This window comes from Berghia stephanieae, chromosome 4, assembly GCF_034508935.2.
Source record: "Berghia stephanieae isolate SIO BIC M18660-M18661 chromosome 4, UCSD_Bste_1.3, whole genome shotgun sequence".
Taxonomy (NCBI): domain Eukaryota; kingdom Metazoa; phylum Mollusca; class Gastropoda; order Nudibranchia; family Aeolidiidae; genus Berghia; species Berghia stephanieae.
The window spans coordinates 31,567,108-31,592,426 of record NC_088363.1 but is presented as its reverse complement, the minus strand read 5'-3'; the positions used below and the strand labels follow the sequence as shown (position 1 = coordinate 31,592,426).

Sequence of the window (25,319 nt, the reverse complement as noted above, 5' to 3'; positions counted from 1 at the left end):
AGAGAGAGAGAGAGAGAGAGAGAGCGAGAGAGAGGGAGGGAGAGAGAGAGAGAGAGAGAGAGAGAGAGAGAGAGAGTGGGGGGGGGGGGGGGGGGTCAATATATTTTCTCGAAAACGAATTGAACATCAGCGGTGTCAAACTATTTCCTTACTTTTCCACATTTCTTTTGACGTCAAGGGTGACTCCCGAAACTGTGTCCAAAATATTGTTGTGGCAGCCTTGAGAGCAGATGTCTCCTCATCATTGCCAAGTGACCTTTGACCCTGCATCCTTTGCTATTCAGTCCTGTCCTCCCTAATTAATATCTTCTATCTAATAATAAGACTTCCCATCCAACAGATCCGGACATCGATGGCAAATATTGGCCATGTTTGTCTTTCGAAACTGCAATACAGATTGTGAGTACATACTCTATTTTTCGAGTCAATTTCATTTCCCTAATGACAAAACCCATTAATTAATTAATTGATTAATTAATTTGGCCAGAACATAATTCAAATGTGACCCATCGTCTCTAACCGGTATTATTGTCGGGATGGACCAGTTGCAGGAATTTGAATAATTTATAACCACAGTTATGAAACCCATAATTTCTCTTTGTTATGATGGAGAATGAACACAATTTCTTCATCATCATCATCATGGCTTATCCCTCCTGGACGAGGTCTCCGCAACTGCCAACCGAAACCGAAGCTTCTGTCCTGCGCCATCCTTTCACATTCAGTCACTAGCTTATTCATTCGCTCGCTGATGTGTCTTCTTGTGACCATCTTCTTCTTACATTGCAAAAATCCCAAAGTTTGTTTTTCATTTTTATTCCACATCCACTTTTCTGAGTCCGATCGTAGCCATCGTTAACTTTTCGCCTGACACTGACCAACAAATTACGCCAAAAGACAAGTCTTTGGCCACAAAAGAAAACAAATCGTGAGTTGTATTCAATAGCTCAACCAATGGAATCACTTGTTTCCTTGAGCTCTACTAACGGCAACTCACCAGACGCTGCACAAACCTAAAAAAATGACGAGGGTTCTTGTGTCAGGCTATAAGTTACCGATGGCTACGGTCCGATTCATCCCGATATAATACTGTTTTGAGACGTTGTGTCACAAATGTTGCTGCTCGAACCTTAAAGATTACAAAGACGATGCGGACGTTTCGGGTGGACTCTTTGTGAACAAAACACGATGAATGAGACACTAAAGACGAATGAGAAATGAGAGGATGGCGCCTTATTAACACAACGGCGGCCATCTTCTCACCCCCCCCCCCCCCCTTCACTTCCCATTCGTCTTTAGTGTGGCAGAGGGCTCATGGAAAATAACAACAAATAAACGGGATAAGAGAACGCAATTATAAGTACTATCTACGTACTTTGGTAAAAAAGCACTAAATATTTATCTCAAATTTTGACCAGAAAACTCGTCTTTCAAATAATATCAAGCGATTAAAATGATCTAATATCTTAGCTAAAACTCTCAAAATTTGGACCAATGTTTGAGAGTTTTAGCAAAGATGCGGGTCAAGATATAGATGATCTATATTTTAAGGACGAGTTTTTCCAGGCCAAAACTTTGATGACGAGTTTTTCCAGAGTTTGTCAGAGTAGTCTCATGAACATTCCTTTCACGTTTTGTTTGTTTTTATGAGTTTTACGGCATTCGCAACACTTTTGATAATTTTGGAGCCTTTCTACACGCTCAAAGACAATTAATAATCATCAACGACACTTAAATCCAACAATCTCTTGACAACGGGGCCAGTGCTAATGCAAGGAACAGTTTAAAGAAACGTTTAAAACACTCTGGTCATTCATTTCAGCGCCTTTTCACACGCTCAAAAACCAAACATTCCCAATCAGTAACAACAGTAAAAGCCAATATCTTGACAACTCTGACCAGTTACAGCTAATGAAAGGAACCAACTAAACTAACGAAATGACCGTCAGTCACATTCATTAGCCCAGTCATAGTCCCACGTCGGAACTAAATTGAATCAACAGTATTGAATTAAATCCAATTTGACATTGCATGTGGGGGGGGGGGGGGGGGCATTCCGCCGTTCTCTGACAAAACGCATCTCTGACGGAATGCAACGTCCTCTGCAAAGGGTGGCTATTGTCCATATAACGCTATAGAAACCGGAATAAACTTCGGAAGCAATGGCCTGTATGGCTATGAAAGACTCAAAAAAAAAGAAAAAAAAGAAAGATCAACAATAAACACCCCCCCCCCCCAAAAAAAAAACAAAAACCAAACAAACAAACAAACAAAAAAAAAAAAAAAAAAAAAAAAAAAATACAGCTCCGATTTAAGAATGTTTTGATAAGTTCGGATTATTTAAATCGGTCGATGACCGGAGTAAATCTTTTACGGCTTTATGGTCTAGTCGTATGACTCTCGTCTTCAGATCGGAAGGTCCAGAGTTCTAGTCCCGCTCTGAGCGGCGCATATTTGAGTCCTTGGAAAAGACTCTTTACCAACATTCTCTCACCGAACTCAGGTGTAAAACGAGTACTTGGCCGTTATCAACGTTGTCTCTGTCGGAAAAGAATGCAATATCGCATATTAACAGGCATCATATCTTGTCCTATATGTTAAGTGTTGGCTAGGGAACCCTTGTAAAGCGCCTTGACTCATTTAGTGGATGTTGAGCTATATCAGATCTGCTTTGTACTACGAATTACGAATTATTGGCATTATCTACAGAACTGCATACACATCTTTGACTCAATAAATCTTGTTTAAAGGGAAAGTTTAGTTCCTTGGAACTTATTTTGAGGACTTCGGAGCATTTTTTGGACAATGATGAGGGCAAAGTGTTTTTTTGCAAAGCTATCTATAGTGACTTTTTCTTTTTTCTTCTCTTGGAACTACGAATTTTTGAAATTTCAAATAGGCATCTCTGGCTATATAAAGGCTCAAGATTTTGTTTTCCGTCAAAATATCAAAATATGCGTTTTGTCGAAGTATATCAACACTGGTGAGGAGGAAATGTTTGATCGCTTATCGATGGGTAAATATGGTCACAGTGGATGCAGTGCTGCCGTATTCTGGAAAACCCCATATTTTAAAATTTGGCCAGGTTACTCGTCCTTCAAATATCGATCGATTTAAATGACCCTCATATTGGCAACAAAAAAAACTCTCAAACCTGGGACTTCGCGAAGTCCCAGGTTTGAGAGGTTTATTTTTTTTTTGCCAAGATGGTCATTTAAATCGATCGATATTTGAAGAACGAGTTTTCTGGCTAAATGTTAAAATATGGGTTTCCCCAGAGTAGGGCAGAGTGGACAGAAGGTCTTGTGACAAGAGTGGACAACGAGTGCCCGAGTGTCCGAAGTGGTGAGCTAACAAAGAACAAAGAGATGCCGAGTGGTGCGGTGCTTAGTTATAACAAGCCATGATTGAGTGGACAAATGGATCTGAATGGAGAAGGACATTAGGATGTCAACGGACATTGACTTTTTGCCAATATATAATTATAACCTTTTCAACAATGTTTATCTCAGTAATTAGGTGACTGTGTTCACGTAGGACTATTCTCATCATTCATCATTATTATCATCATATTCAACATCATCCTTGGAGCCAGAAATATCTCGGATTCAATAGCGTGAAAAGATAAATAGAAATTGCTTGCTACCCTTCGGGTGGGTCACTGATCTATCACAAAGTACTTTCCGCCAGATCTAACAGATCCAGCTACCCAATCACTGCTGATGGACAGGGACTCAGAAGGGGGGGGGGGGGTCAGAAAAAAGGCTGGACTTCACATAATGGGACTTGATCATTGCAGTCATAATGTCTCTTACTATAATTTATATCATCAATAAAATAGCTTCTTTTTTTTTCACCAAAAAAGATTTTTTAAAAACAAAAAAAAACAAAAACAAAAAAACAAAAAACAAAAAAACAAAACAAACAATGACAATGATGCAAATTAGACTTCACTTTTGCCGAATATTATAACACATGATACTAGATTAGAGTAGAGCCGAACCCATGTGAACTGGGTTAATGGTGATTAACTGATTTGACATTACGTGATTTCCTAAATAAAATCTCGTGCTGGGCAATCAAATTTCTTCATCTTCTTTCACATGCCCCTCGTAATTGAAGTAAATCTCTTGGGTATTAACCCTTTCAAAGTGTAACAGAGAGATTTTAAATCATTCAAATCGAATGCCTCTTAGTAGAATTTGTTATTAAAATAATTCCTTTTCATTCAAAGTAAGAAGAGAAAAAAAAAGAAAGAAAGAAATAGAGAAACAATAGAAAGAAAGAAAGAGAGAAAGAAAGAAAGAAAGAAGAAGAAGAAGAAGAAGAAGAAGAAGAAGAAGAAGAAGAAGAAGAAGAAGAAGAAGAAGGAAGAAGGAAGGAAAGAAAGAAAGAAAGAAAGAAGAAGGAGGAGGAGGAGGAGGCAAGGAGGATTAGGAAAATAACTTTATTCATCTTGACAAAAGCATATGAGCTTTATGTCACATTCAGTCTTCAAATCAACATTTCAGAGACTGGTTGAAAATGATGTCTAATACCAATTTGAGTCATGATTTACCATCGAAAATACTGACTTTAAAAAGGCTATTTCCGGATAGATCAGTCAAGATTGGTTATTGTTGAGTCTCAATCACATCAAAGTCAACTATCAATTTTTATCGCCTCTACAGGAATTTAAAACTTTCCTCTCATAAAAACGGGGTGAAGTAAATCCCCTGAAATACTCGTAGTTTCAATCATTCGATTTTATAACTCATGATCTAGGCGAATAGGAAATAAACGTGGCAGTCTTTGTACAAAAGCGAGATGCTATATGATATTCATAAGTAAATTACAGTAAAACCTCGCTATACCACCTCCTCCCCTTTTCCAAGTACCAACTAACCTCGCTCACAGCCAACTTAATGATGCTTTCTTAGTCCTTCAGAGCCACTAGGCACATAGATCTGGGGTTCATCTCGGTGTTCGTAAAGTTAAACCAGAGCTGTCTACTTGAAATTCAAAAAAGTGTAGTTTCCAAGGGAAAAAAAAGAAGAAAAAAATCACTTTAAATAGCTTTACAAATAACAGTTTGCTCTCAGAATGATCAAAAAATGCTCCAAAGTCCTGAATATAGGTCTGGTTAAACAGACTGAAGCAATTGTTTGCTTCTCTTTCAAAAAGATCCTAGGTACTCTATCGCAAAGTAGGCTACTTACCAAACCCAGCTTGGGTACGAGAGGAGGTAGGGGTGTTAGAAACAAAATCTGGACTGCACTCTTGATGGGTCCTGTCCTTTTGCGAGTGCTTTACCTCTGAGTTATTTCAACTTCCCCCCCCCCCCCTTAATTATGGAAGCAGATTAAATCAAAATAACAGCGCTGTTCAAGACCCTGCCAAATTGTAAACGGTTAAATATTATATAGCGGGATAACGAGGTTTTACTGTACCTAACTTCCGAATCTAAATCTCAAACAATAAAACTTAAAAGCGATAATTCATCTGCCTCGGTTTGGACGTGTTTTCCCATTTATTTTAATATGGTCTACCTCGCCGATTGGCCGGATGAGTGGTTACGGTTATCCGGTGTGAGATTAAGTGTGGATTAAAGGATTGGTGTTAACTACCGACATGTGTAACCGTGAGACGTGGGATGATGCAGGGTGGTCGTTAAACCTGTCTGCGAAATCCCTCAGTTCTTGATGTACTGGGGGTTAACTGGACTAAAAGCATGCCAATGGGCTGATATGGACTCCCCATTTTTTTACGTTTATAGTAAAGTTTATATTTATCAGGCTTGTTTCTAAAAATACATATTATGAATGTGGAGGGGGAAATAGGGAAAGAATAATTTAAAAAATTAAAACAGAAACAAACAAAAGCAAAAATAAAAAAAAAAAATCTCGTCCGATTCTCAGAACAAAAAAACAAGCAAATGAAAGTAATAATTTATATGTACAATTATGACACGATTCCTTATTTTTATTAACGTGTATTGCATATATTTATTTTGTCCCGGCTTTGTCGTCTTGTAGTATGACATCTCGGACCGATAGGACACTGGTTCGAGTCCCGCTTTAGACGGCATACAGTCAAGTTCTTGGAAAAGGTCTCTTTAAAGTCAAAAGTTTTTGAAAAAATTGAATTTGAAGTTTTTACATATTAAGAAAATACATTAATACTTCCCAATTGATGCGATGCGTTTAGGTAAAATACTCACAACACATGCCTGCCAAATTAAACATAGTATACACGGCATCTAAACTGCACTATAAATCTGACCGTTTAGTTTCCCGCTGTTCCGAGCGCCGACGTAACCTCACCCGACAGGTAACCGGGGTCAACAGCGGTCAGCCGATATCAATTCCCAGAACGTAGATTTGACGTGCATTGGGTGATACCAATGGATGATTTCCGTACCAATTAACCTCACGATCTTCGTGACAATGCAATTCCCCCTAAAATGCAAAGAATTTTCGCAGACCTCCTCTTTCCATCGGTCCAATTTTTATTTCAATATCTCCAGTACTTATTCCACAAGCCGTGATTCAAATTCGCCTATTTTTCTATAACATTTAAATAAAATTACTTGTAATTACCTCAGGATTCTAAAAAAACGTTGCTATAAACTTCAATTTTTTTTTGTGTGATTCACAAGGCACAAGTTTTTCTACGAAATGAGGTAAGGTTCACTTACTCTTCAGTTTTCATTATTTTGTAATGATTATTTTTCCGCGGTAGGTCAGGTAATAATGATATTACCTCTTTAGCCTTGTTCTTGAAACGTAATATTTCGCTGCGGTTTTATTGTTAATTATATTTTTATTTTTTATTTTTTTCAATGATGAGTTAATTTGATTTTTAAATTGCATAATTTGAATTATCTTGCTAATGTTTAATTTTAAATGACATTGTGTGTTGGGCCTCAACTTAGCTCAACTGCTTGTTAGAATTTTCCTGCCCCCCCCCCCCCCCCCCCCACCTTTCTTTCACCAAATTGGGTGAAGTATTTGGTTTTTCTTTTTCCAAATTTTATGTACGCTGTTATGTATGCATGGATATGAGAAGTAATACAGAGTGTTTTAAAACTCATTTTATTCATTAATTCACTATATCATTGCTTACATCGCTCAGTCAATTTTGAATTTTCTCTTACAGCATGGACCACACAATTGCAAGTCATAACCAAGCAGTGAATTCATTATGTAGGACATGTGGTATGATTTGTTTAACACAGAAATCGAAACGTGCCCGCAAGAAACCATTTAAATGTTCAAATTATTCTAATGACATTCTTTTAGTCTATGGGACTGACACGGCATTGGACAAGCAAGGAACACACTCATAATTTATGTGTAAAAAGTACACATTATAAAGCACATTGAACACACGACTCATTAGCTTCTTTGTATTTTCTCATTGCCAAGACGCTAATAATAAATAAATCAACCTTGAAACGGGTTGCACTTGCATGTTTGATATCGACAGAGTAGAATATAACAACAAACTCCAAAACGCAGGAGAGACTTTCAAATCTCATGCACGAGCCACTCACCCTCAGGGATGGTCCTATTGCCTCTGAATTGGACAGAATACCGCATTACACCACAGGCTTACCACAGCAGGTCATTCATTGGCAACCACTGCCACAAATACTTACAAGAAAAAGTCTACACTTCCAATTATCCAACAAACAAAGAACTGCACCCACAACCCACTCATCATTGACGACGCTTGCAGTATTGGATTAATTTTCGACAATATAAACAAGGCCTATAGTCATGTGCACAACTTTATTTCACACACAAAATCAATCAAAGCAGACACGATCCAATATATTCAAAGTGCAATAAAACATTACACGGATACATACAGAAAATATTTTCCAAACAAAATAATCCCAAAACACCTCCTTGAGTACCACTGCATACCACACATCACTCAATATAAGTTTAGACTTAGACTTCTTGGAGAACAAGGCACAGAGACCTGTCACCAAACAACAGCAAAATTGGGAAAAAAGAGCATCCGGCATTATCAATGATATGAATAAAATGCGATTTGTCATTTACGCAATGCAGTTAAAGACCAGCCCCAAACTACACTGACGAGTTTGAATGCTCCTAGCGGATATATTTTTGTTGAGGAAAAATACGTTTTTTTGTGAGGAGAAGTATTTACATCTTGTCTTTATAATACATAAAATTCAGACAAATCCATAGCAACGTTTTTTTTTCTCTAATTTTTGAAATGTTGCACCCGCTATATTTTTTGTGTAATTTGTTACCGTCCATTGATAACTTATATTGAGAAATCTAGTAATACTATGAAAAAATAAAAAACACACAGTAAAAGTAGAAAATATAAACTGTTATACCAAGTAGTGATATTTCAACTCATTCAATATGGGTGTCTAACAGACAATAAAACAAAACATTGTTAAATTGAGTGAAACGGCAATCCCCGTTAGGTAAATTCCTCTCGGTGATTGACCGCTCACCGTGACCGGGTCAGCAGGTGTCGGGAACGGGATACCGTCTCAACTAAACTGTTGTCGTTGTGTACGCTGTGAGTATAATATACCAACACACAAAACAGTGTGTAACCTTTAACATTTATAGCCTGATTGATATAAATTAGTAAATCACTCACAAGCTGTCTAAAAACAATAAGAAAGAGCTGGGTGACGTCAACTTCGTTCCTTCTATATAACTATTTATTTCTATTTACCTCAAATATTTCATTGTCTAGCCTTAAAATTCAATTTTCAAAGATACCCCAACATTATACGGGTTTGAGAGTTACATGGAAAAAGAATACATGAACATTACACATTCTCAATTTACAGAATTTGTCGGGTTTCCAATTCCCGACTATGCGGTTCTAGTAAAACATAGCAGGAATTGTGTAGTAGGGATAACAATGAAAGAGGTGTTTGTGTACATTATAGTTATCTATGTAGATAGTCGGCAACAACAACAAGAGGAGTTAGGAACGGCCCCAACAAAAAGACGTAAAGTTATTCAACTGCCCAAGCAAATTCATGTACGTTAAGTAAAGAAAGATTGATTGACGAGGACTAGGATTTTGTTGGTATTATGGAACATTGCGGAGTACGTACTGGAAAGTGATCATGACAGAAGTAATAGAAGACAGGTATTCAGTATGTGTCGTATTGTTTAAGGGCTAATACGTTTTTAAAAAAACTTTTAAATAAATAAATAAAAATAAATAAAATTCCCTTTATTCGTCCCATAGGAGAAATTTGTCTCTAGGGTCTATTTCAGAGGAAGACTGGAATAACCCAGGCGTCAGCCGCAGTACAGCGTCGGTACCTTTTCGGGTATGAGCAAAGACCGTACTACTGAGCCACGCTGCCCCTTTAAATGCACTTTGCAACTTTAATACATTGATAACATTTTCCAAAGTTATATAACCAACATTAAGTGTAAATTTGTCATTTTTTGGGGGGATACAAATCGCTGTCTCAAATTATTATTCATATTTAGTACTGTAGTAATACACAAATAAATATATACGATATCATAATCAAGAATCGTAGCACAAAATTTTCCTTATCAACATGTTTCACGTCTAGAGTTCTGTCCCTGTTACACTCACGAGTACACGACTGAATTCTATACCAAGGGAACTAACGCAAGCAAAAAACAAAACAAAAAAAAAAACAGAAAAAAACAACAAAAGTATGCCTGCAGCAATCTGGTTGACACAGAAGATCCCCACCAAAAGTGAGACACATATAAAATGGTTTCTTATAATACATTATCAGACAAGAGAGTTTGTCTCTTGTTTGAAAAACAAAGCAAAGAAACAAACCTCCAAATAATAAATATTACCCAAAACTTTATCTCGATAAAGAGAACTTAAAAAACTATCGCCCTGTCTCTAATCTTCCTTTTCTCTCTAAGATCTTAGAAAAGCTTGTTTTGAAACAATTACTGTCTCATCTTAAAAATAATTGTCTTGAAGAAAAATTTCAGTCTGCTTATAGGCAACATCATTCGACAGAAACCGCACTTGTTAGGGTTGTTAATGATCTCCTTTCTTTGCTGAATTTGCTTGACCTATCGTCTGCTTTTGATTCTATTGATCACAATCTTCTTCTCAAACGTCTTGAAATTACTTATGGCGTGTCTGGTGCAGCGCTTGACTGGTTTAGGTCATATTTGTTTAATCGTAAACAATTATTACGGTGGATGAATATAGATCTGAGGAAATCTTTCTTGATTGTGGGGTTCCCCAGGGTTCAGTACTTGGACCCGTTCTTTTTGTTCTGTACGTTGGCCCTCTGTCTAAAATCATCAGAAGTTTTGGTCTGTCTTACCATCAATATGCTGATGATACGCAATTGTACTGCGTTTCCAATACGAGAAATTTACAAGAAGTATCAGCCAATAGTAAAAATTGTATCCAAAGTGTTAAGAAATGGATGAATGAGAACAGACTGAAACTGAATGATGATAAGACGGAGGTGCTGTATGTGGGGAACAGGAAGTGGAAAAGTGAAACAGATTTGAAGCTGGGGGATGCCTCCATTCAAATTGTTGACAAAGTGAAAAACCTTGGCACATTCTTAGACTCTGGACTGTCGACGGAGCATCAGGTTTAATAATTTGGTTAGATCTCTCTTTTTCCAACTAAAAAAGATTGCTTCCATTAGACGGTTCATATCTGAGGATGTGACAAAGCACCTGGTTGTGTCCCTCGTACTATCGAAATTGGATTATTGTAATGCTCTGTTGTTTGGCGTTTCGCAATACAATCTGAGATTTCTTCAGATTGTCCAAAACAGCGCTGCCAGACTAGTATTCATGAAGCGTAGGTGCGACTCTGCCGGACCTCTACTTCATGACCTGCACTGGCTGCCTGTTGAGAAAAGGATTAAATTCAAAGCGTGTGTTTTAGTGTATCATTGTCTTGAAGGTACTGGGCCTTCCTACCTTTCGGAACTAATTGAAAGATATTCAAAACCCCGCCCTTACGTTCGGCCAGTGATTCCACAAAACTAGTTGTCCCTCGAATTCGGAAAAATGCTGGAATGAGATCCTTTTCTCATTTCGGACCCTCTATTTGGAACGCCTTACCGCAGAGCATTCGTGAAAAAGAATCGTTGTCTATTTTTAAACGTTCGCTTAAAACATATCTGTTTCGATTTTAGTAGATAGTATGAGAAGCAAGATAGGTTTGGTTTGTGTTGTGTTGTGTTGTGTGTGTATGTGTACATGATTCTGTTTCAGCCTAAGTAATTTGTAATTTAAGCGCTTAGAGTCTGGTGTCTCTGAGTTATAGCGCTATATAAGTTTTCAGCATTTTTTCAGCATTAAAACACCCCCCTCCATCCCCCCCCTCCCCCCCCAAAAAAAATAATCTAAAAGTGAAAAGATAAATAAATTACTAGATAGATAAATAGACACATACACAAAAAAAAAAAAAAAGGACCCGAATATGAGACTGCCCTTCTAAAGTCAGAGAACTCCCGTGAAGACTTGGTGGCCAAAACCAAATTGTCTTAATTCCGGACAGAGAGAAAGGGACAACCTATTTAAGAGATGGCCAACTTATCTACAGCAAAAATAGAGTCCCTGGAAAAAAAAAGATATTTATTCATTTTCTCACCATACTCAAAATCAAAATGAGTACCGGACTGGTTACAGTCTTGTCTTTTTAAGGAACGAAAAATATATCATGTTAAAAAAAAAAAAAAAAGACAAAAACAACGAAAAACAACTGTTTATAGGCTAAGGATTAGGGTTTGAGCCAAGAAACTTTATTCCAATTAGGGGACATAAAGCAAGACGTAAAGAGAAAAACAGATAAAGAGGGTTAGAAGAGACAACATGTAATGGGGAACTGGAAGAAAACTCTAAGATTGATTGTGGGACCGTGTTTGTATTTAGAGGTTTTATGGCGCTTTCGACACAATGAGGTCATACATTTCAGCGGTTTTAGGTCTGGTTAAAAGTAGAGAAGAAAAGAAAGACAAATGGGCTGGTTCAAATATAGAGAAAGATAAAGGGAGTAAATTTGACTCATAAGCTGCTGGCATACTTTTTGTTTTGTTTTTTTCTGTTTTGCTTGAGTTAGTTCCCTTATTTATGTCAAATTTACTCACTTTATCTTTCTCTCTATTTTATTGACTCTTAGGCACCTCTAGTTTTTGGTTTTACAATTGAAATAGACACCTATTTGTTCATCATGGGAGGTCAAAAGACCCCAACCAAGATTTTGTGACCGTTGTGCCATAGCGATCAAGGCATATTAACACAGGAGTCTCTGATAGAAAAAACAAAACAACTCCGCCCGTCATCTGCACCACATTGTGATATGCCCTCACGTAAGCTTTCCATGATAGAATATAGATCCACCAAACAGACGTCTGATGTCAATAGGAATCGCCCTTGCTGTCCAAAGCGAGTAAATTGGAGGCTAACACACCTTCCCAAGTAAAAAAAGTAAATAAAAGTGCTCGAAGCAGGACTTGAACCTAGAACTTTCCAGGTCACAGTTCAATGCGTTAACCACTCTGCAACCTCGCCCCCCCCCCCCCCCTTAATAGTAACAACAAAACAATTACATAGAAGGCAGCTAATGACACAATGTAGGTTTATTATTCCATATAACATCTACAAATCATTTTAACTATATTCACCATTTATTATTACTATATATCATGAAATTTAAATCACATTTCAGCATTGATAAGGCAGCAGGAATCTACTCTAAAGGAACAACAGTTATGAAAACACTAGTGACTGAGTGAGGGAAACACCAAAACTGAAATGTCCAATAAGCTTCAAATGGTATTATTTCGGAATGGACCTAATGCCTATAATTGAATTTCTTTATTAAAAAAAAAAAAAAAATGTTTTAAGGGTTTAACAGTGCTTGCGACACATTTGGGTCATTTCAGTGCCGGTGAAAAGGAAGAAAATTGAATAGTAAAAAAAATCTAGATTCATTATTAAAAGGACATGAGAATAAGTAAGACAAAGGGGACTGGTTTAAATAGGGCAACGATGTAGATTCCAACCGCACACATGAACTTAGTTTGATATCACCTAAAAACCTCCCAAAACTATATCTATACATTTGATTGTTTCCCTCCCAGCCAAGGACTCCGACAAAACTTAAGTATTCTAATTCCAAGACAAAGACAGAAAGCATGTTGGAAAACAGATATATGGGTATAGAAGACACAGTAAGTGCGTCCCTGCCCACTATGGGAGGACAAAGGACCCCACCCAGATGCTTCTCATTATTTTATCTAAAAGTCATCACAAGCACAAGCTCGTAACAAGACAGAGAGATGGATAGACTTAAAAATTAAACATTTTTTTTCTCTCCATAAAATATCATAGCACCGATCTATATATTCTAACAATATGGTGTTTGCGTAGGAATCAAATAAATGTCAGTCTTCAAACGCGATGCATAAAACTACAAATGTACATCAACAATATGAACAAAAATATTAATAACATTCATAAACAGTTGTAGCAGTAGTAGTAGTAGTAGTAGTAGTAGTAGTAGTAGTAGTAGTAGTAGTAGTAGTAGTAGTAGTAGTAGTAGTAGTAGTAGTAGTAGTAATAATAATACTACTTGTAATAATATATAATCTCTCTCTTTCTCATCCTTTAAATTATTTCAATGAAAAAACGGGAGCACCAGTATCAAATACAACAACTAGCATAACAGAAAAGCAAGAACAAAATACAAGAAAAATAACCGTCACTTTGTTTGGTCCATAACCTTGCAATAATCAAGCTTTATGATCAAATATTCACCTTCTTGTACCCTGTTTTAAAAATCAGCTCAGCAGACTATAATATAACAGGACAGTATAGTTTAAAGACACTCTCTTTGCAATTCAATACTTACTCACGATAATACATTTACAGACCTGCCTACCATTACGAAAAATTTGTAGAATTACGAAATTTTTCCTCCAATTTCAGAACTTCATGAGCATCTCTAAGTCATAAAACTTAATGTAAATCAAAGCTGATTCCAGACTACATAATTTTAAGGATTTTGAAGTATTCTTTAACCCTGGTGAGGGTTTTTGATGATTTTTAAAGCCAACTAGAGCGACTACAATCTTTATCTCTCAAAAATTACGAACTTTTAGATATTCAAGTAGGCATGTACATATTTAACAGTGCTAATGGTGACAAAAATTTATATATATATAAAATGAGGAAAATTTTGAACGATAGCCATTTTCACTGCACTAACACCCACTTTTAGAGCAATTTAGATGAAAAACAGTCATTGATAATCTAGCTAACTTCTGGAAACTGCACCTATTTGTCTCACCACACACTTCAAGTCTCTCACTGCCAGTACATTCACACGCAAAAGGACTGTAATCGAACCTGGGTACAGTCTAGATTTTTTTCTGACCCCCCCCCCTGTCCACCCAGCAGCGATCGGGTAGCTGGGCCTGTTAGATATGATGGAAAGCACTTTGTGAGAGACAAGCGTCCTATACAAAGAATAGCAAGCAATTGCTATTGTCCATTTCACACTAAAGAAACCGGGATAAACTCCAGCTCCATGGGCCTAGTGGCTCTGAAGGACTACTACAGTGTACTTTAAAGACACTCTCTTTTCAATTCAATACTTAACTCATCAATGTCAGATAATTTTTATGGCTTTAAGCTACTTTTGTAGTATAAATGTGACCCACCGTCTCAAAACGGTATTGTGTTGAGATGAACTGAACCCTGAAAATTGAATATAGAATAAAAATGAAAAGAAAGACGAACTTAAGGCTTTTGCAATGTAAGACATTATATTTGTACTGCACTATACCGAACAGAAGTTAATCAAATGTTTCATATTTGCACTGCTGTTGTTTTAAAAAACACAGTATATGCAATGCTAACCAAATCGCACCTATTGTGTTCTTAAATAAAACGGCAGTGTAGCTGTGAATTCAATTTCCATCACCTACTTCATCCCGACATAATACCACTGTGAGATGGTGGGTCAGATTTTACATTGCTTCTAAGTGTAGTGTGTAGTTTGGGGTGAACCTCAGCACTTTCCATAAGGTCAAATTATAAAAGACAGGTCATTGCAGCTGGTAGCAATGGCTGAAATAACATTATAATCAAAATGGAAGATCCAACAATATGGACTGGTAAACTAAAATGTCTCATTGAAAATACCTTAAGATATTATGCTCGATTTGTAAGTAGAATAGAAATAGAATAACTGAAATATTCCAATTTTGTATGCTTTCACCTCGTCCCAGCTATCATGTTTGACAATTCTACACAAGTTAACCATAATACTGTGGCACAAAATATGAGTAGATGATGTGTGATTGTGACACCATGATTCTTTATTCTAGATAGGAGGGGAGGGAAGATGTGGAGGAGGGGGGGGGGGGGAGGAGGAAGAGGAGGAAGAATAAAAGAAGATGAAGAAGAAGAAGAAGAAGAAGAAGAAGAAGAAGAAGAAGAAGGAGAAGAAGAAGAAGAAGAAGAAGAAGAAGAAGAAGAAGAAGAAGAAGAAGAAGAAGAAGAAGAAGAAGAAGAAGAAGTCAATTGTAATGATTGACTGATATTTGAGTTAACTTACACAAATTCACACGAACACACACAAATCAAGGAAAATTACTTGATTTTCAAATAAAAGCTAAATAACAAAACTAAAAAAAAAAATGATAACCACACCATCTATCTCACTTTCAATTTTTCAGTACTTTGCCCCCTTCCCTTTCTACTATTCTCTTTCCTATCACCAATATTTTTGTTATCATTTAAAACGTGTGACTGTGAGTGGCCACCCTTGTCTTGTTCCCTTCCAACATCATTGACATGAGGTTGACTGACTAGAAGACCGATGAGGATAAGGGCGTGACACGCGTGTAGAACTCCACTAGAGGTCACTGTAGAGGGATAAGTGTTCCAACTCCATTCTATCAGACCTAAAATGAGAATTCTGAAATAAAAGTAAAGAATACATAAAGCTGAGACAAAATCTATGAGAGTAATAAAAGCACATTGTCATCATCACAAACAATGTTAAACCACTCAGATATCTCATCCTCATGTACGAACGGTAATTAATAAACTAAATGTTTGTTTTTAAGGATTATTGCGCTTGCGGCAGATTTAGGTCATAGTAAGTGCCTCCCTGCCCATTATGAGGGGATAAAAGACCCCATCCAGAAACAAAATGAAACAATTATATACAGGATAGGATTACCAAAACCCTCTAGATATATAGATTAAAAAGAATTAAATATGTTTTCTCATTATTTTTATTATAGGAAATTAGAATGTAATATAAATGAAATAAATTGGAATTGGTAATCAAATTTTGTGAATATCTGAGTATATACCTATAAAAACAAAAATAATAACAATAATAATAATAATAATAATTAATAATAATAATAATAATAATAATAATAATAATAATAATAATAATAATAATAATAATAATAATAATAATAATAATAATAAAATAACAAAAAGTTCAGTTCCCTCTCCGGAATTGAGCAACTTCTGAAATATGAATATTATTTCAAGGAGAGTTTGTATATATCTCATCTCATCTCATGTAGTTCCATATCTGAAGCAGACGTCGGAGGTCATCTTCCGCCAAGCTGATCTATCTCTTGCCAATTCTATTAAAGCAGCGCCACCTTTCTCAGCTTCATCTGTCCAAGTTCTTATCCCTTTCAAATACGTTATTCTTTGTCTTCCTCTTATTCTTTTTCCATTCATCTTTCCAGTCAAGGCGAGTATTTCCAAACCAGGGTGGCGGATAATGTGTCCTAAAAATTCCATTTGGCGTTTGATGATTTTTGTTATCAGTGATCTTTTTCTGTTTGCCATTTCTAAAATTTCTTCATTTCTTTTCCTTTCCATCCATGACACCCTCATCATTCTTCTGTAAAACCACATTTCCACTGCCTCCAGTCTTTTAACCATGGTCTTGTTTATGGTCCAGCTCTCACAACCATATAGCAGCAGTTTGTATATAAGCTGGGAGATAACTAAGCGGGAAAAAAAAGATTTTTGTTTGAGTCTGAGAAGCAAAAAAGTGGAGTCTACAACTATCCAACGTAGGACAAAGGAGAGTGAACTGTAATATAAAATGACTTTCCAGTTTAACCATACCTTAGCACATTTGGATAGGGACACGTCCACACTAAATAGTGAAGACTGTGAAAATACCACACATAGAACTGGTAGTGGAGGGATCGGCTAAAACACATACCGATAAAATTGGCCGTGAATAAAGGAAATAGGATCTGTGTGAACAAGTCAAGGAGGATAACGTTGATTTTATGGGGTTTCTCAGAAAAACAAAAAAAAAGGGGGAAAGAATAAAAAAATCAGACTTGATAAAATGTTAAGTGTAGATCTTCAGTCATTTCCTCTAATGACAAGAATATACATGGGGCAAATTAACTTAAATTCAAGTCAAATAAGGGCTGTCCTTTCATCATCACTGCCTTTTTCACCCTGGGTCAGGGTATAGGCCACAGACAAACAGTTTCCATCCTTCTCTTTCCTGAGCTAACAAGCTAAAAAAAGGATTTGGTTTGTCCGTCTGCATTTCTGTAACGGTTTGAGCTTAACGGAAAGGGGTGTTAACCCTTTGCCAACCCCCAACCTGGAGGACCAGGTGACTCAAAGATGGGGGAATCACACACCATTAGTCGCCTTTTACGACACGCTGGCTTGGCATTGGACTATTCTTGACCCTCTCTGTTGAGGGACCCCGGACACCACACGGGGAGGCTGTCCTTTGCTAGAAACAAAAAACCTTTAAAAATTTCGCATAAAGACCATTTGAAAATATTTCGTGCAAAGCTTCTCTTCATGAAATGGTATTACCATTAAATCATAAAAAAGGATATATATCCATCTAGCTTCTCCCTAAATGTTGCCTTAAAAGACTATTAAAATATCTCTCCCCCACCCCCAAAGAACCGATAGCAAGAGAATTAAAAAAAGCCAGTATTCTGGGTTTGTCTGTTTATTGTTTATTGCTTTAGGTCTCTTCCAACACAAATGAGGTTATATGAGAGACCGCTGAAACAAAAAAACAAGCAATCTAACAAAAATAGTACAAATGTAAATCAAAATCATAACCTAAAGATATAAGCTAAACTATAAATAACTAAGAACAAACAGGCAGAAGATTTACAGAAAAAAAAATATCCCCTGTCAAAAATACAATCACAAACCAAAGAAGCAGGATAGGCAGTAAAGAGAAGAAGAAACGACATCACTATCGGATCGTACACCCATGCGAACATCATAGGTATATGATTCAAGGGTGATGCTCCCATCCAACCACCCGCTATTCTGGGTTTAACCGAAAAGGGGCATCCCTGTGAAATGAAAGGCTGATATCTCATTTTTTTTTTTTTTCATCTCCATACCAAGCAAGTGATTTTGAAAATATTTTCAGCCAAGCAAGCGATTGAGGTAGCTCTCAAAATAAAAACAGCATGAATTTACATAATTCTATATCTCATCTGCATTACATAGTACATGAAAGTGTAATACTAGTGATTGTGTAAAACATCAACTTTATAAAATGATAAAGGATATGATCAGGACGCAGTATCTTTTTTAAACCAGTCTCTGTTGCTTGCAAAGAAAACTTTGGAAAATATCTGAAAAAAAAAAGATAACAAAAATAAACAAAAGAACTTGAAAAAACTTATACTCATTATGAAAAAGACAATCAAGTGTAAATCGTTGACATGAAATAAATTCTAACATTCAAGAATTTAGAAACTTTATAAACTTGAATTTTACATGAGTAAAATATGAACAAAACTATTTATTGATCAACCTACCAATAAATTGCATTGTTCATTGATAAAACTCTACAACATGGGTGCTAATATTGGGAAAAAAAAGCCTGTAGAAATTTCTGACCATTCAAAAAAGACTGCACTCAAATTACAATTTTAAAATTACAAAAACGAAGCCATACTTACCCCGGACTACTTTGGTAAACTAAATAATAAAAAGGCAGGCATTATAATGACTGGATAAAAAAAAAACAAAAAACAACCCAGCGATCTCGCACCCATACTATAGTAGCAGATGTAATGTCAGAAAGTAATTTCTTACAATGAAATTGTGGCAGGTTTGTGAGCACAATATAACATTATAGAAAAAAACAACTTCAATTGCTTTTTTGTCAAAGATCCTTTTAAATACTTGATTATACTTGATTTGACAAAAAAATAAAAATAAAAAGGGTACAGATAGTATCTTTTGATTTGAAACAAGTTCATGAAAATCACATACCTCGTCCATTTGAACAGGAAAAATACGATGAGTAGGACAATGTGGCCACATAGGAGTCCGACTTGGAAATACTTGTTAAGAAAAACTTCTTCAGGAAGCAGACGCCAGTTGACTGTCCATACGTAGAAAAATTGGCGACTGAGATCAAAAGATCTTACAATGTATCCAATAGGGTTGACCATCAGAAAAGGAAGAGCAAGCACCAGCTGAGAAAAAAAGATTGGTAAAATTATATACACCAGTCACATGAATTTTAAAAATAAAAAGAGTTGATTGTTTAATCAATTGCCTTTGAATATTTAGAGATAAAAACTGTAGAACATTTATACAGCGTAAAAACCAATAAAAAGCTCAAAGCGCTTTACAAGGGACCCCTATGTAAGACGAGACATGATGCCTGTTAGGCAATATTACAATTGAGAGAATGTGAGTTGAGAGCCTTTTCGGCTTCTCAGAGCAGGACTCGAATCCTGAACCTTCCAGTTTGAAGGCGAGTGACATACCACAAGACCTCATAGCCGGTCAAAAACTGCATTCCGGTAAGTGGTGAGATTGATGTCAGAATGTAAAGGTAAGCAAGGTGATATCAAAGGTGAAATAGAAAGTAAGCTTTAGATAGCCATGAAGACAAGTTAGGTTTTTTTTCTGAGTCCTCTGCCCACCCACAAGTGACTGGGTAATAGGGTGTTTAAGATTTAGCAGAAATAATTACAATAGACTAGCGTTCCATCCATTTTTAATTGTATTTTGAACTTTCCAGAAACCAGGCTCTTAAGGCCCAAGAAGCCAGAATTTATCCCAGTTTCAATAGTGTGAAATGGACAATAGAAATTGAATGCTACCTTATTGAAAAAATGCAGGTCTACCAGAAAGTACTATCTGCCAGATCTAGCAGACCCAGTTACCAAATCATTGCTGGGTGGACAGGGTGGTCTGAAAATATCTTGGCTTCACCTGGGATCGATCTTGGCCCCTTTGCTAGTGCTTTACAGAATGAGCTGTCAGGACCCCCGTTATCCATTGAAAGATAAAAACACAATTGATTATAAGACAAGAAACAGTATTATAATGTTTTATTGTGTTGGTTTATTCACTTTAAAATAGCAGAAGAAATCACAATACAATAAAAATAAGTATCTATTGCCTTATTATCTTTTGTGAAGAGAGAATAAGTTGAAGTAGTCGACTGTTACATAAAAACTACACAACATATCGATGTTGACACTTTTTATTTTTGTTTACTACTACTCACTTGAGGCAAGGCACAAATAATGAGATGTTTGATGGTCCCAGCGATTCCTTGAGTGGCCAATAGTAGATAGAGAAGGGCAGGAGCAAACAACAACAGGTTCATCTTAATGGAAACACCCAGACTGTCAGTTGAATGGAGATAAGAGGATATTTAAAACAATGCTCATTTTGTTGTTTTTATTAAAGCTACTTGTTGTTTTTTGTTCATCCTGTTATTTTTGTTTTCTGTCATTTCAAAAAAAAAAAGAAAAGAAATTTCATAGGAAATATATAGGAAGGAAGGTAATTGATTGGATTTTTCTTTCAGCATATTTTACCATTACCATTTTTGTGCAGATGAGAACATGATCTAAATGGCATTCTGTCTTTTCATTAATAACATTAGAAAAAAATTAGAAATACCATGATGCTATGCGTGAACCTGATGAACATACAAGCATATATCTTAAGAATACCCCCCCCCCCTGCAAAAGAATAGGGATTTATAATCAATAAGGACACTACCATACCAGGGCCCCAATGCTCTACAAGTAGGGCACTCCACTCTACTCATACACATGTGGCTATCTGGTCTAGTTGTATGACACTTGCCTTCAGATTGGACGGCCCAGGGTTCAAGTCCCATTTTGAGTAGCACATAGTTGAGTCATTGGAAAAGGCTCTTACTCACGTTCTCTCTCCGTACTCACTTTTGCTCAATAAAAAAATATTTTTACACAAAAAGTCCTGAAAACAGACTCGGTTCATCCCGTAGCAAAGTCAGGTTATTTTCTGCACTTCCGTCCATCATACACACCAATTGGGTAGCTACTTTTAACATCAGATCTTGACGCAAGAATCTAGCTCCCTCTTTAGATAACATTATGTCACTACAAGATATCTAGCTGCAATGGTCTCACGTTCTTGATAAATACAGTAAAATTACTTTAAACCGAAAGAAGCTAAACCGAAAAATACCTTAAACCGCAAAGAATTTAATAAATTGTACGAGTTTCTTCATTATCTTTGTATTAATTCTTACGATGAACCGAAATACTTCTAAGCAGGACTTTCTTTAAACCGAAACAACCTGAGAGCACCTTCCCTTTTTCTCTCTCTATTTGTCTTCAAAAATTCGGGAAGGTGGCCACACGTAATAATGCCCGGCGATATTAAACAGAGCGTAAGTATAAGATGAGGGTGATGGGTGGGGTGGGGGGGGGGGAGGCAAACACTTCAATCACTGCACTTGGGCTTGGCCAACACCCAGGGCATTCACACCACAATCGCACAGACAAAGGAAGACAGCGGTTGACTGGCAGGCAAAAAATGAGGAAAGAGGGGGAGTTGGGGTGTAGAATCACGCAAGCGAGATGTTCTCGCTCGTGTGTTGATGCTTTGGAACTGACTGGATTTTCAACACGACGATAAGGAGGGGGGGGGGAGGTTCTATGTAATTAGGCCTTTGAACCTAATGGCTTTTCAACAAAAGAGAGATGTGTAGTAGACAGCTTAGCATTGACACGCCTTTTCATTTCCATTTCACTTCACCTCTGAGTAGCTGCACATCATTCATTATCAATTATCGCACAAGAACTTTCGATCTTTTTTTAGCTTTGCATTTTACTAAAAGAAAGCACTGTGCTTAAACGTTGGAGTTTAAAATCAAAATACTATGTGAAGTCTGAAAAAAAAAAGGTTGATCAAGACGGAGATATGTAAAATACACGACATCCCGAACTCAACTCTTTCAACAATTTTGAATTGAAAATGAAAACCCCCAAAAATATTTTTAAAACACACACAAAAAAAAAAAAAAAAAAAAAAAAAAAATACAAAAAAATAATGGTTACGAAGACAGCATTTATTCAACAACTCCATTTAACGGGAAACCCATGATACTATTAAATGAACAAATTCCTTAAATAGGCTAAGTACTACCCTTGAAAAACATTGCAAAACGGGAACTTGCTTTAAACCAAAATGTCTTTAAACCGAAATGGTTTAGAAGGTCCCCAAAATTTCGGTTTAAATACAGCTTAAATAGTGGCTACATCCCAATGACACACATGATCGCAAGTTTAATAATTAGAAAATAATTAAATCCATAAAATGGTGTTATAATATTTAAGATTGAAAACAAAAGCTAGATAATAAAAACATATTATACCTGAAGAAGAGGCAACCCCAAGACCACCTTCCTTTCAAAAACAAAAAAACAGCAATGTAGAGGAAAACCATGGCCACGGGGTCATTGAAAAGTCTCAATATGTAGATGGAATGGATCCGGTATGACAAGGCACACATGAAGAAAAAGGCATAGGGTGGAATCTGAGGAATATAAAATGACCAAAACTAATTGATGAAGTGTCTGAATGATATTAACAATAATGTATGCAAATTCACATTTGTAAATATGCAATGATCAATTAATTTTTTGGTGAGGCTTTGTGTTCTAGTGGTATGACACTTGATTTGTGATATGTAGGTCCAGGGTTCAAGTCCCATTAAACCTGTGCAAAAGTTGAGTTCTTGAAAAAATGACCTTTACTCAGATTTCTCTCACCATGGCCGGTGCTGTAACATCGTCTCTATTGAAAAAAAAATTGTAATAATACCAACAAAGGTTATGTCTTGTCCTCAGTTAAATGTTGTTGATTTCGGATCCTTTGAAAAGTGCTAAAAGCACATTTAGTGGATATTGCGCTTTATATAAGTTCTTTGATAATAATATGCCCAGTGCACTTCAAAAAGCTTTCTATATATAAAATTCTAAAACTCAGCATTCTCCTGCTTCATTTTAAGAATGCATCTCTATATTTGTTCTCTTGGTGAAAATAATTAAAGCTGCAATCATAACCAGATAATTAATGAAAGGACTTGAAATTTTTAAAATATAGTATCGCGCTATTAAATGGTTAATGAGGGTGGCGACATAACTACTAAAAATAGAAATAGCTACCTTATTCTTACCTTCTGAGCTTGTTTGTAGATTTTGAATACAATGAACACATTGAGAAGGTAGAGAGCAGCAAAAAAGTACTGAGCAAGTCTAATATTTGACCCCTGTTGAGTCATGTGATACAGGCCCATAAACAAATACACGAAGCCTGCTGGGTATCTGAAATGTAAATTATGAAAGAGATAAATAATTTTAAAATACCTAAAATTATGTAATGTTCAATACTAATAGAATCAATAATAACAAAAACAATAATCATAAACAATAGTAATAATAATAATAATAATAATAATAAAATAATAATAATAATATTAATGATAATGTAATAATAATACATGGCGACGTGGCAGAGTGGTTAAGGCACTGCACTGTGATCCAGATGAGCCCGCTTTCGTTGTTTTCCTTGAGCAAGATTATTAACCCCCAATTGGCTCACTTGGACAACATGGGTGATTCCTGTTGATATCAGACATCTTGTTTGATGAGTTATCTAGATTCCTTCGTGGAATGCCTAGGCGACGATTTCTTATGATATCGTGGCGCAAAAGGCATAATTTTTTTTTTTTTTTAAATAATAATAATAATAATAATAATAATAATAATAATAATAATAATAATAATAATAATAATAATAATAATAACAATTACAAGGTGGAGAAGCATTTATGAAACTTTTAGGTAATGCCATTGATAGATTGCTCATGGAATCTTCTGTTCCCGATTTGTCTCATTTTACTTAGTTTTTCTTTAGTCCTTTTAACTTCAGACCTACAACTTTTTCCATAAAAACTGGCACTGAAAAGACCTAAAAGTGCTGAAAGCGCCGTAAAACCCCTAAAAACAATGGAAACAACATAACAATTCTTCAAACCCCCCTCCCCCCTCTCCCCAACTCCCTGTAAAATGTCATGTCTAAAGTTATCTCTCTTGAAATTTCAAGTTGTTATGGGAAGACATGGCTTCCTCAAATTTTTTTGCATGTCCCAAGATTTTCAAGGAAGTCGTGCCCTAGAAGTTAAGCAATCGCCTAGAAGACAAATTCATGGTATCAAGTTCAAAACTAATTTTGTTTTATTCTAATTGAGTTAACTGAGTAAAAAAAAAGAAAAAAAAAGAGGGAAACCAAGAAAAAAAAAACTTACACCAAAGGCCCTGTGTCTCCTTTAAGCTGTGTATAGTCATAAGTTCCATTTACTACACCCTCAACTTCTTGCATATAAGCAACCCAATCAATTTCAGTGTCTGAGAAAGAGAAATGGACATTATTCTAAGTTAAGTTATATCGAACATCTAAAAATTTTAAAAATGCAACACAAATCTTCTTTTATTACGTCTTTTTGATTTTGACAGAAAGCATTCCTGTATTTCTAATGTTTTACTCCTCTTCGTCAATCTTAGTCCAAAAACTAGTTAAAATTTCTGGCAATTGCAAGATATCTTGCTTTAAAATTAAATGAAATCTATACCGACCTTCATTCAGTTATAATCAGCTGAATAGAAAATAGCTATACCAAAAAAAAAAATCTCCTACATCCCCATTATTCTTGTTCTAGTAGGGGGTTTGGGAGGGTGGAGACTTTAAAAAAACAAGAATACCGGGGATGTAGGAACTTTCGGAAGGCCTCCCAAGATAATGAAGAAGAAAGAAAGAAAGAGAAGAACAAGAAAAATCTTCCGTTTACCTTAAACCCGATACTACGGTATCAGATTGGTCACGGTCAAGAAGACAATTGTCAACAAAAAAAATAAAAAAATAAAAGCAACCCCCCACCCCTCAATTTTCCTCTTTTTGGTAAGTTTCTCTGCCATGTCAACCCTTCCCCCTCCCCATC

The 25,319-nt window shown here is 36.1% G+C and overlaps 1 protein-coding gene across 2 annotated transcripts in view; it reads right to left on the bottom strand.

The window, feature by feature from the left end:
- Nucleotides 1-12,586: 12,586 nt before the first annotated feature.
- The window catches only part of LOC144970418 (dol-P-Man:Man(5)GlcNAc(2)-PP-Dol alpha-1,3-mannosyltransferase-like), a 13,270-nt gene continuing 537 nt past the window's right edge, over nucleotides 12,587-25,319 (bottom strand). For both annotated transcript variants that reach the window (XM_078910040.1, XM_078910041.1), the window contains exons 2-9: nucleotides 24,630-24,729; nucleotides 23,499-23,646; nucleotides 22,696-22,856; nucleotides 20,548-20,668; nucleotides 19,296-19,501; nucleotides 18,586-18,649; nucleotides 17,139-17,275; nucleotides 12,587-15,951 (exon numbers count right to left, since the gene is read on the bottom strand). In XM_078910040.1, coding sequence (XP_078766166.1) covers nucleotides 15,687-15,951; nucleotides 17,139-17,275; nucleotides 18,586-18,649; nucleotides 19,296-19,501; nucleotides 20,548-20,668; nucleotides 22,696-22,856; nucleotides 23,499-23,646; nucleotides 24,630-24,729 — 1,202 coding nt within the window. In that variant the 3' untranslated portion in view covers nucleotides 12,587-15,686. The remainder of the gene's footprint in view (nucleotides 15,952-17,138; nucleotides 17,276-18,585; nucleotides 18,650-19,295; nucleotides 19,502-20,547; nucleotides 20,669-22,695; nucleotides 22,857-23,498; nucleotides 23,647-24,629; nucleotides 24,730-25,319) is intronic.